This window comes from Apteryx mantelli, chromosome 30, assembly GCF_036417845.1.
Source record: "Apteryx mantelli isolate bAptMan1 chromosome 30, bAptMan1.hap1, whole genome shotgun sequence".
Classification (NCBI taxonomy): Eukaryota; Metazoa; Chordata; class Aves; order Apterygiformes; family Apterygidae; genus Apteryx; species Apteryx mantelli.
This window is the reverse complement of record NC_090007.1, coordinates 4,600,609-4,611,899: the sequence shown is the minus strand read 5'-3', so window position 1 is coordinate 4,611,899 and position 11,291 is coordinate 4,600,609. Positions and strand designations below refer to the sequence as shown.

Below are 11,291 nucleotides of genomic sequence, written 5' to 3'. Positions count from 1 at the left end.
GCCGCCGCGCTTCCGGGCGCCGCCGCGCATGCGCGAGCCGCCCCGCCCCGCCCCCGCGCCCGGCGCCGCGCAGCGCAGCGCCGCCATGGCCGCCATGGCCGCCCGCGTGTTGGGGCGGGCGCTGCGCGCCGTCACCTGCGCCGGCCCCGGCCCGGCCCGCGCCTACGCCAAGAAACCGGGTGAGCGGGGCCGGGGCAGCGCGGGGATCGGGGGCTTCTCGCCCCGTGGCCTGGTCCCGGCTGTGCCCCTCACCCCCTGCGCCGCGGCTCGTCCCCGCGACCCTCGGTCTCTGCCCCCATCGTGGCCTCGTCCCCTGCCCCCCGCTCAGAGGCCTTGGCCCGTGTCCCTCGTCCCCTGCCTGTGGCCTTGCCCCGTGTCCCTCGCCCCCTTCCCCGACCGCGCTCTTCGTCCTCTGCCCCGTCCTGCCCCATCTCCTCCCCTGCCCTGTGCCCTTCCTTGCCTGCCCCGCGCTGCTGCCCCCCGCCGTGTTCTTGCCCCCTGTCCCCCACTCGTGTCCGTGTCCCCGCTCGCGTCCCCCGCCCTGACCATGCCCTTGTCCCCGCAGCTATGAAGTCCAAGGGCAAGAACGTGGCAAAGGAGGACCTGAAGGGGCCGGAGGTGTGCACGGACCCCGTTATGCTCACCACCTACGCCATGGGGGTCAATATCTACAAGGAGGGTCCGGAGGTGGCCCTGAAGCCGGACTCTGAGTATCCCGACTGGTGGGTCGTGCCCGGCTCCCTGGCTGCGAGTGCAGGGGGGACCCGGTGTTAGAGCAGGGCCTGGAGGTCGGGACTGGCCTGGGTGTGGTGGGCGCAGGTTTCCCGGACCTGGCACGGAGGGTTCCTGCAGAAGGGTTAGCGTGGAGGCATCCGGTCTGTGCAAGACCCCTGGGGACTCTAGGAAGGCCTCATAACTGCGTTCTTCCTGGGGTGCCCGTCCCGACAAAGGTGTCACCCTGGGCTGTCCCCTCTGATGCCCTGTAGCCACGCAGGTCGGGAGTTTCTGGAGAAAGTGGTGCCTGCCTGGGCCTGGAGGCGCAGATGAGTGTAGGAGAGATGGGGAGCTGCTCCCCGTTCTGGGAAGAGGAAACCAGCGTTGGTCTGCAGCCTAGAGACCTTCCCTGAGACCTGGGGGACGAAAGCAGGCTACACCGTGGTTGTGGTGGAGGAGGGACCTGGACACCCTGATGATGCACAGCCATTGCTTCATCCCCTGCCTGTCCCCTTCCTGCCGCAGCCTCACACATTCTGCATTTGCCCCCAGGCTCTTTAAGATGAACCTGGAGCCCCCCAAGAAGCTGGAGGAGCTGGACCCTGAATCACTTGAATATTGGAGGCGCCTGCGGAAGTACAACACATGGCGCCGCAACAAGCTGAAGAAGGGCAAGAAGCTGTAGGCCCAAGCCCTGCAGTCCTCCGGGGCGCTGGGAGCTGCAGTGAATGTCAGCGGTGGATGGCGCTGGGCCGAGCTGCCCTCCCCTGCTTTTGGTCTCTTATTCTTGCTAAAAACTGATAATAAATCTGTGGCCGTGCTGATGTCTGTCCCTTCCTGAGTCTGTGGCGAGCCCAGACACCCTGCAAGCTCAGTGCGCGCGGCTCTCCAGTGACCTACGTGTCTCCCCTCCATGCCCAGGGCCTGCCCCTGGCGTGTGCACTACGTCCTGCTCTGAGGTTCTGCTGGTGGCATTTGCAGCCAGCTGATCATGCCCTTTGCTGCTGGTTACCATCAGGCCACAAATTCTGGGTGTTGTTGCTAAAACAGAAGCTTCGTTTTTTGTTCATAGAGGAACCTAAGGTGCCACACCAGCTCAGCTCTGTCTTCTGTGCGCTGCAACACCTGGGGAACCGTTTAAAGAGTCTACAAAGGAGGGCGGTGGGGAATGCCTCCCCTGGCATCGCTGTGTCCCCCTTGAGAACGGGGGGTTTGTGGACCTGGGCAGCTGGTGCTCCCAGGGCTGTTTATCTCCGTGGGGGAAGGATGGGGATCTGACGGTGCCTGCGGGGGCAGCGAGCGGGGTCAACGGGGGCATCGTGGTCCCTCCTGCCAGGGTCATGTGCTGGCCTCCCCAGGGCTCACAGCACCTCCGCCCTCGACCCGTGCTCTCGCTTCCTCCTCCCACTCACCCTCCCAAATGGGGCCGGTGGGGGAGGCGTCTCCATCACACCGGAGAGAAGTGTGTTCTTGGCAGCGAAGGAGACGTAACCACAGAGGGCTGCGGCTGCTGGGACACCTGCCTTCCCAGCTTGCCCCTTCCGGACTGTGTGGTTACAGCAGGGTCCCTGGCTGCATCTCCCCCAAATGCACAGCAGTGAGGGCTTCTTTGCTGCCCTGTCCCCACGTGTCCTCAGCCTGGGAATGCCCACCAGCTTCCCTGGGGCTGTCTGCTGCCCACGATCTCAGCCCCGGTCTGCACAGGGGCGGCCCTGGCTGAGAAGCGCCTGTGTCCTCTCTCAAAAAGGAAGGAGCGTTGGAGCCACAGCCCGACCCACGGGCCCGGCAGCGTCCCCTGTGCCCTGGACCCTGGGGATGTTGGGGTGGCCAGAGGTGCCAGGCTCTCCCCGGGGGCTGCGGGGAGGCCGGGCGAGCAGCTGGCAGGCGCCCACGCTCTGCAGCACAGGAAGCGGCTCAGGAAAGCAGAAGTGCCGTGCGGCGTGGGGAGGGCTTTTGCTTTCAACCTTCATTTCCTTTGCGTGGGGCTTGGCGCGCGCCGAGCTGCAGCTCGGAGCTGACGGCTCCGGGCAGGCTCCTCCGGTGGGATCTGCCCTGGAGGTTCGGGCCAGACTGTGTCCGCAGGTGAGTGCCCTGTGCCTTCGAGGCGCTGTCCCCTCTGTCCCCGTGCTGCTGCTCGCCTTCGCCTCGCCATCCTCCAGCGCGCCCAGCCCCTTTCTCTCCCCGCACCGCCAAAGCCAGCGCTGCACTAGGTGGGCAGGGAGGGCAAGCAGGTCTCTGCCCTCCGTGTTCAAGCCCCCGCTGCTCCCTGGCTCCAGCGTTGGTCGAGCGTCACCCTGCCGCCGCGGATGGGCTGGCCCCGGGGACAAGCTCCCACCCAGGACGTCTCAGTGGGGAGGGAGAAAGGGACCCAGGGGAAGGAAGGAGCCTGGTCCTGGTGCTACCCGCAGCCCGGGGCTGAGCAGGGCAGTATCTACGCAAGGGGCAGGGTGGTTTGTGCCATGCTCCCTTTGCTGGAGCCACGGGGTTGAGGGGAGCCGAGGCAGGTCCTGGCCCCAGCACTAGGTGCTTGCCCTCCTTGCTGTCCCCTGCATGCAGCCTGCATGGTGCCCAGTTCCTGCCCTGGGGCTCAGGTTCATCTCCCCTTCCCCTCTCCCGCCCCGGCGGGCTCCTCTGGGTGCCCTGGCAGGGTTTAGGCTGCCTCCTGCCAGCCGGAGCCACCACCAAAGTGATAGGCAAGGGGTTGCCGCGGCCCAGGGCTGGGCTAATGCCGCCCTAGCTCCTTGCAGGATGCTGGGGGTGATCCGAGTCCCCTGTGCCGCTGTCACAGCCCTTTCCTCCAGGCGCAGAGGGGGAACTTGTGGCATACCTGGCTGGCTGCCCACAGGCAGCACCCGGCAGCGCTGCCCAGCCAGCTTCCCCCTGTTCCCGGCACCTCCCCAGTGTGACCGGGGGGGACCAAACCCCCGCCGGGCTCCCCGCAGAGGAGCACGGCCACCCCACCTGGCACCTCACACCCCCGAGAGCCATGCAAACATCCCAATCCACTCAGGCACCTCTGTGCTGCCGGCTGGGACGTGGCGAGTCCTGCTGGGAGCTGACATGACGCCGATGGACTCGTGCTGGGTCTTGCTGATGCTCTTCACCCTGAGCCACCCCATGTCCCAGCCCTACGGACCCTGCTCCAGCTCCGCTTGCCAGAGCAATGCCTTGCTGCGCCATATCATCTGTGAGACGCTCCTGGAGATGTCCTGAGGTGTGCAGGCGCCTGTCACATTACTCCAGTGATGACTCACACCCTCTGCACCCCTAGGCAGGCGGTGGCCGGTGACGCCACTCGTGGTGCTGGGACTGGGGCAGCCGGCTGGGATGGCAGACTGGAGCATGCCCATCGGCTCCCTGGGCGAGGACGTGGTAGCCAGGCTCTGCGAGCTCCTGGACAATGCCAGCCGGGGCTGGCGCAAGCTGGCAGAGGTGGCTGGGGCTGAGAAACGCTTCAAGTGCAGGTAGGATGTGGGTGCCTTGGGCAGCAGCTGAGTCCATCCACATGAGGCATGTCCAGGGGTCTGTCCCTCACTGTTGATGGGTTGATGGCTCCAACCTGTCCCAGCTCCAGGTGACAAAATGCAGTGATGGGGCACAACCCCCCCAACAGCCAAGGGCAGCGGGGCTGTGCAAGAGCTGGGAGCCCTTCTCCATGCATGTGGGCACAGCCCTTCCAGCAGCTGAACAAAGTTGCCCCCGTCACCTGTTTACCTTATTGTGGCCACAGCCTGGGGTGGGAGGCGATGGCAAGTCCTCTGGGCATTGCCGGACCCCAGGGAGGGAGACTGTGCTGGGTCCCCATCCTCCCCAGGAGCTGGGGTGGACCCTGGCTGCCTTGGAGCTGCCCTGTGGCGCTGACTGCTGGGGCCACTTTGCAGCGAGGAGGAGCTGGAGATGTGCTCGCTGAAGGTGCTGGAGCCCCGTGGCAGCCCCACGCAGTGCCTCCTGCAGCTGCTGGCCGAGCGTGACTGCAGCCTCAAGTACCTGCTGGGCTGCCTGGACAAGATGGGGCACACGCAGGCCTGTCAGGTCCTCAGCGGTGCTGGTAGGGACTGCTGGTGGGGTCGCATGGGGCCTGGAGGTGGGACCAAGGATGGGGCTCAGCAGAAGAAAGGCAGGGAGAGACAAGGAGCAGCTTTTCCTGCTGATGGTCTCATGCTGGCTAGTGGGGCCCTGGCCAGGGTGGGATGGAATGGGGTACGATAGGATGGGATATGGCATGATGGGATGGGGTGGGACAGAGTGTGATAGGATGGTTGGGATGGGTCAGGGTGAGATGGGATGGGAGAGGATGGGACAGGACAGGGTGTGTTGGGATGGGATGGCGCAGGATGGGATGAAATGGGGACAGGACAGAGTGTGATGGGATGGGATAGGATAGGATGAGATGGTTGGGATGGGACAGAGTGTGAGAGGATGGGGCAGGATGTGATGGGATGGGGCAGGATGAGATGGGACAGGACAGGGCCAGGTATGATGGGATGGTGCGGGATGGTGCAGGATGGAGGTCTCAGCCAGCCTAAGTGGTTCTCTCCTCTCCTGCAGTCCAAGACATGATCCGCATCACGGTGCAGCCAGAGTCGCACATGGTGACAGAGGGGACGCGGGTGTCTCTGACCTGCTGGGCAACCGGCCCACCAGGGCTCAGTTACCAGTGGTTCTGCGGGAAGCAGGAGGTGAGGTCCCACTGCGGCTGCAAGACACTGGGACAGGCTCGACCCTGCTCCTGGCACACAGAGTGGCTTTGGGCAAGTTCTCCTGGGGGCCCCTGGGCCCAGTCCATGGCAAAGGCACCCTAATTGTCACTGGACCAGCTCATGCCAGGATGGACAGAGGAGTGGGATGGAGCACCTGACTTGAGCTGTCTGGGTTCTCAGTCCCCGACGTCTCCCTGCTGTCTCCTAGCTGCCTGGAGCCACAGCCCCAGAGCTGGTGATCGACACGGCCACCGTGCGAGGCCAGCCCGGCTGGTACATCTGCCGTGTGAACTGTGGGGTCAGCTTCATCTTCTCCAGGTGGGCCCACGTCCAGGTCGAGAAGAGCAGCAGCCCCAGCTCAGGTGGGCCCCGAGATCTCCGTCCCCAGGCTGGTTCCCACAGGGCATCGCTTGCCCCATCCGGCCCTGGGCTGGCTCCCGTAGGGCGCCAGGCGCCCTGTCGGGCCCTGGCTCAGCTGCAAGGATTGCTGGGCTTGCCGAGGTGGTGGTGCCCATGGAGAAGCTGAATGCACAGGCCCTGGTTGTGCTGTGTCCCACGTCCTCCTAGTGCCAATCGGCTCATGGCTAGCACTTGCTTGGCATGCCCCAGCATCCATGGGTGCCAGGGGTTGGGGGTTTGGAGCCCGGATGGATCTGTACGAAGGGTTCAGCCCCAGGCTCTGCCCCACGTGCTGAGCATCCTCGCATCAAGCCAGAGGGCCCCAGCACAGCACGAGGGCTCTGGTGTGCCCTGCCTTGGCTGGGTGAGGGATTTGGTGCCTCATCTCCTCTCCAGCGAGCGGATACTGCCCGACCATGGTGGGGCTGCAGATCCTGCGTCAGCCACGGCCCTGCCGCTTGGCCGAAGGGGACACGCTGGCGCTGGAGTGCGGAGCCATCGGCAACCCGCCGCCCCAGTACCAGTGGTTCAGGAACCGGCGCCCCGTGGAGGGTGCACGGGCGCCCCAGCTCCAGGTACCACCACGGAGCCCCTTGCCCAGCCTGGCGCCACGCGGACTGTGCCTCGCAGCGGGTGGCCCCCAGCTCCCCTCTGTCCCTGGCAGGTGAAGCTAGTGACGACGGCCGAGAGGGGCAGCTATTCGTGCCGCGTGTTCAACCTCTTCCATGAGGTGTGGAGCCGGGAGGTGGACGTGGAGATTGGTGAGGGCTCGGCGCCGTGCCTATGGCCGAGGCGGGCTCCCAGGTGGGGTGACAGCCCCATCCAAGAGGTGACAACCTCCATCCCCTCCTGCTCCAGCACCCTCATGTGGTGTGTCCTGGCCATGCTCGCCCCATCCCCCGTAAAGCCTTCCCGTGGCCTCTCCTGGGTGCCCCACATTTATTGAGGGGCTCCAGCCCCATCACGGGACATGATGATGACCATGCATGGTGCAGTGCAAGAGTTACTCCAGCGTGTCTCCATGCAATGCCAAGGTCCCCCCCCCCCAATCACTGGCCTCTTCAGTGCCCCCCAGCCCCTGTGCACCCACCAGCTCTCTCTAGCCTAACCCCCCCTTTGCACTGCCACAGGCCCGCGGCTCTTCACCTCTGGAGGCTCCTGGCAGGACGGGGACGGAGGTACGTGCAGGCTCTGTCCCTGCTTGTCTCCTCCTTCCTGGAACAGTGCAGCTCTGCCTGGACCAGGAGTTGGGGATGGTGCAAGCCGTGGTGGGCTGGATGCTGCCTGGCTCCTGGGAAGAGGGGCTCTCCCAAGGGGTCGGCTTCTGCATGTTTTTGCCCCTGGGGAGAGCCCACATGGATGCTCTCTGGGGGGACTGTGGTGCTCAGAGCCGTGGCACCCATGTTTCTGTCTTTTCAGGTGCCTCGGAGCGCTGTAGCCCTGGCCAGCTGTATGGTAAGAGTTCTTCCAGGAAACAACCTGTCCCAAATGGTTTGGTGACACTGGGGCTGTCTCTGTCCTGGTCCCCAATCCCCAGTGTCACTCTGCAGGGTCTCCTCCTCTCAGCCAGGCTCGGGCATGGAATACTTTGGGCATAGTACCCTGGGGAGACCCGAGCAGAGAGGCAGGGACCTGTGGTGCTGTGGGGGTACATCAGGCACAACAAGGTGTCACCTCTGCAGGTGGGGGGGGACAGGGGAGCATTCCTGACTCTGTCCCCAGCATGTCCCTCTCCTGTCCTGCCAGCCACCGACAAAGTGGCCCTGCTGATTGGCAACATGCACTACCTGCACCACAAACACCTGAAGGCCCCCATGGTGGACGTGCACGCGCTGAGCAGCCTCCTCCGCCAGCTCGACTTCAAGGTGGTCTCACTGCTGGACCTGTGCAAGGCTGAGATGCAGATGGCCGTCAACGAGTTCCTCCTCCTCCTTGACAAGGGCGTCTACGGTACAGTGGGTCCTGCCACGTCTGTGCCCCTGCTGCCTGCCCACAGCTGGGGGTCCCCCATTCATCAGGGTGTCTCCGACTCTGGGGTACCAGGATGGTTTGGAGCTGGTGGGGTCTTGGGGGGAAGCTGGGCAAGGAATAGACTAAACCAGAACAAGGGTAGGAGCTCAGGGGCAGGTAGTGCAGCCCAAGCTGGAGGAAAGACACAGGCTGTGCAGATGCTTGCCCTTCCATCGCAATGGGCCAGGGTGGCTGGGAATGGGGATGGCATTACAAAGTGGGTTGCTGACATTTGCAGAGTGCCAGGCCCTGGAAGGAGGCAGAGTCCTGAGAAACAGGGACATGTGAGGAAGGAAAAAAAAAAAACCTGTCCTCGTCCCCCTGTCAGGTTTGCTTTACTACGCTGGGCATGGCTATGAGAATTTTGGCAACAGCTTCATGGTGCCCATCGACGCGCCCAGCTCCTACACCTCAGCCCACTGCCTGTGCGTGCAGCGCGTGCTGAGGAGCATGCAGCAGCGTCACACCGGCCTCAACATCTTCCTGCTCGACATGTGCCGCAAGAGGTGACTGAGTCCTGCCTGTGAACCAAGGCGGGAGGTCCTGGGTTGTGGGCACATGGGAGCCCACCACCAACAGAGTGCCCCAGTGGGTGCTGAGACCTGGAGGAGGACAGCAGGGACCCTGGAGTCCCATCCAGGCCGTAAGCACCCAGTAGGCACCCCATGGGTTCGTCTGGGTCCCCCAAAGCCATGGGCGTCACTGATGCAGTTGAGCTGACAAACCCTGCTGTGGGCAAACTGGTGCGTGCAGTGGAGCACTGGGCAGCCCTAGATCCTCAGTGCATGCCCCAGGGTATGGGCTGGCTTAGGGTGGGTTTTGGGAAGCTGCAGCCCCTGGAAGGGGGGAACTGGGGAGACACGGCTCCCGAGAAAACTAGAGTGCCCTGTGGGTTCGCTGCAGGTAAAGCTCCCAGCAAGCAGGCTCCCCAGGCGCAGGAGAGACCTCTCCGGTGTGTCCATGGAGGCAGTAGGTGCCCCTGGCTGCCCCAGCACCCACCGCATGGGTCCCAGCAGCCCTTCTTTTCCAGGAACCTCAATGACGACGTCATCCCGCAGGTCGGCGCATTGCAAGTCACAGCCAACATCGTCTTCGGCTATGCCACGTAGGTCTCCATCTCCACCATCCCCCAGGGATGCAGGCAGCAGGCCTGATTGCAGGCAGCCTTGCTTGGGTCCTACCTTGCTTTGGGGCTGGTGGAACATGTCTCTCCATGGTCTGGAGTGGGGACAGGGCCCAGCACCCCAACCAAGACTTTCTCCGCACCTAGATGTGCTGCATATTAAGCAGTATTGCTCCAGGTCAGACTGGCTCCCTTCTGGTCAGTGCCATTGATGCTGGGGTGCGTGAGGGAAAGTCTAGGCCCCAAATTCCTTAGTGGGAAGGGAGAAGCTCACAGTGGTGCTTGGGCCGATGGTGTCCAAGGGAATTTGGTAGCAAAGGTCCTCAGGAGCATGAGGATTTGGGTTGATGATGCTCTAAGTGTTCAGGATTCAGCCAAAACTCCTGCCTCATCCTGGCATGGCTGTTGGATGTGGTGTGTCCAGCTCTGGGGCTTGAGTCGGGGTTCAGCCTCATGCTGGGGACACAGCTCCAGATCAAGGGCTGGTTCCTGGAGGAACGTCACGGGGACAGGAGGACCCCAGTGATGGAACCCACACCTGCTTGTCACTCTCCCAGCTGCGCAGATGCCGAAGCCTACGAGCTGAGCCAGAGTGACCTCTCCAATGGCATCTTTGTCAGCTTCCTCAAACGCTGGCTGCTGGAGGACGAGAAGATCACAGTGCTGCTGGACAAGGTGGCTGAGGGTGAGTGGCGAGAGATGGGGGGCAGCCAGTGAGGCTCATGGTCCACTCCAAACCCCTCCTCCTCCTGCAGACATGGGTACACTGGAGATCACCCGGGGCCGTCAAGCCTTGGAGCTGCGCAGCAACCTCTCGGAGAGACGAGCCCTCACGGACCCCATCCAGCCAGCTGAGGGCCAGGATGAGTCGTCCGTCAGGAACCTGCAGTGGGCCAAGGCCCATGGTGAGTGTCATGGCCACTCATGAGGTCTTAGAAGGGAAGGTCCAAGAGATGGTGGGATAAGGTGATGGGCAGCATCTCCCCGGACCTTTCTCCCAGCCTTTCCCCTCTGCTCTGGGAAGGAGAAATCCCCCAGCCCAATCCCTGTGGGAGCTGCCAGCCCCAAGACAGGAGCTTCAGGCCCTGCTCCGGGGAGACCTGCTCTCACTATCAGGGCACTACAGCGGCTGCTCCCCAGCGGCTGAAACGCTGGCCCCATCCCTGAGCATCCACAAAGGTCCCAGCCCCATGCTCGCTGTCTCCCCAGTCCTGCCGGAAAGCCGGCACCTCCACTTTGACTGTGGGGTCACTGTCCAGCTGGGCTTTGCTGCTGAGTTCTCCAACATCATGATCATCTATACTCGCATTGTGGCCACCCCAAAGGACATCGCCAAGTGCGAGGCCAAGCTCACGGACATACCGGAGGTGAGAGCTTGTTTCTAAAACCCCTGGGCGTCTGCTCCTGGTGACGTGGTGCTGGACGGGGTCCTGTTGGACCCTCAGTGATTTTCATGGCCAGGCATTGTCTGTGGCAGGAGCTGGACGTGGATCTCAAATTCACCAACAAGGAGAGCCCTGAGGAGTTGGGCAGCCCGCTGTCCCCGACCTGGAGCCATGATGTCCCCTCCTGCTGCCTCTACAGCCGGCTCTGTGGCCTGCAGAAACTGCGGGTAAGAGCTGTGCTGGGCTGGGGGATGGTGACAGTGTCACTGCCTGGTCACTGTCCCCGGGGCTGGCTCTGCTGGGATCTGATATGGGTCTGCCCATGCAGTCAGGGGCCAATCTGAGCCCTGGGGCTGGGCCAAGCGGCTCTGGCCGTGGCGGTGTGAGGTCCGGGCCGTCCCCACGAGCTTTGCACCCACGCTGCTGGTGCTTTGCAGCAGGAGCTGGTGTTCACCGTGTGCCTGCAGTACCAGTACCGGGGCATGGACGACTTCGTGGAGGAGCGGCAGACGGTGAACGTGGGGAAGCCACTCATCGCCAAACTCAACCTGAAGCTTGGCGATGGTCCGGATGCCTCTGCCCAGCCCAACCTGGATGCCTCCGTCTCGCTGCCGGACTCCGAAGCCTCTGGCAGCCCCCTGTCCAGCTCGCCCCCGGGCAGCTGGGCGGCCGCTGATGCTCGCTGGATGAACACCCCCGAGGAGAACCTGAGCCCCGAGATCCCCGGCTCGCACTCCCTGTAGACGGACAGCGTGGTCCCCCCCTTCCCACCGTGGCTCCCTTCCCCTCCATCAGCCACTCACTCCACATCGGTGCCACATCTGTCCTGCCAGGGGTGCCAGGAGCTGGAGGGAGCAGAGGTGCCGAGGATGGAGCTACGCGTCGGGGGGACCTGAGCCCCATCCTGCCCTGTGCCGGGGCTCCCTGGGATGCTGCGGGGTGCAGGGCTCGTTACGCGGC

The 11,291-nt window shown here is 63.8% G+C and overlaps 2 protein-coding genes across 2 annotated transcripts; both read left to right on the top strand.

Moving 5' to 3' along the window:
* The first annotated feature begins 53 nt into the window (after nt 1–53).
* On the top strand, nt 54–1,538 carry MRPL54 (mitochondrial ribosomal protein L54). Its single transcript, XM_067312757.1, has 3 exons — nt 54–179; nt 566–722; nt 1,267–1,538. The coding sequence occupies exons 1-3, from the start codon at nt 86–88 to the stop codon at nt 1,397–1,399; spliced, it is 384 nt and encodes a 127-aa protein (XP_067168858.1). The 5' UTR covers nt 54–85; the 3' UTR covers nt 1,400–1,538.
* Nucleotides 1,539–4,041: 2,503 nt separating this feature from the next.
* LOC106484844 (mucosa-associated lymphoid tissue lymphoma translocation protein 1-like) lies at nt 4,042–11,074 on the top strand. The gene is made up of 16 exons (XM_067312766.1): nt 4,042–4,178; nt 4,596–4,762; nt 5,263–5,393; nt 5,623–5,776; nt 6,210–6,388; nt 6,478–6,574; nt 6,944–6,991; nt 7,233–7,268; nt 7,560–7,763; nt 8,152–8,329; nt 8,854–8,928; nt 9,504–9,631; nt 9,702–9,851; nt 10,156–10,313; nt 10,424–10,558; nt 10,769–11,074. The coding sequence occupies exons 1-16, from the start codon at nt 4,042–4,044 to the stop codon at nt 11,072–11,074; spliced, it is 2,283 nt and encodes a 760-aa protein (XP_067168867.1).
* Nucleotides 11,075–11,291: the final 217 nt, after the last annotated feature.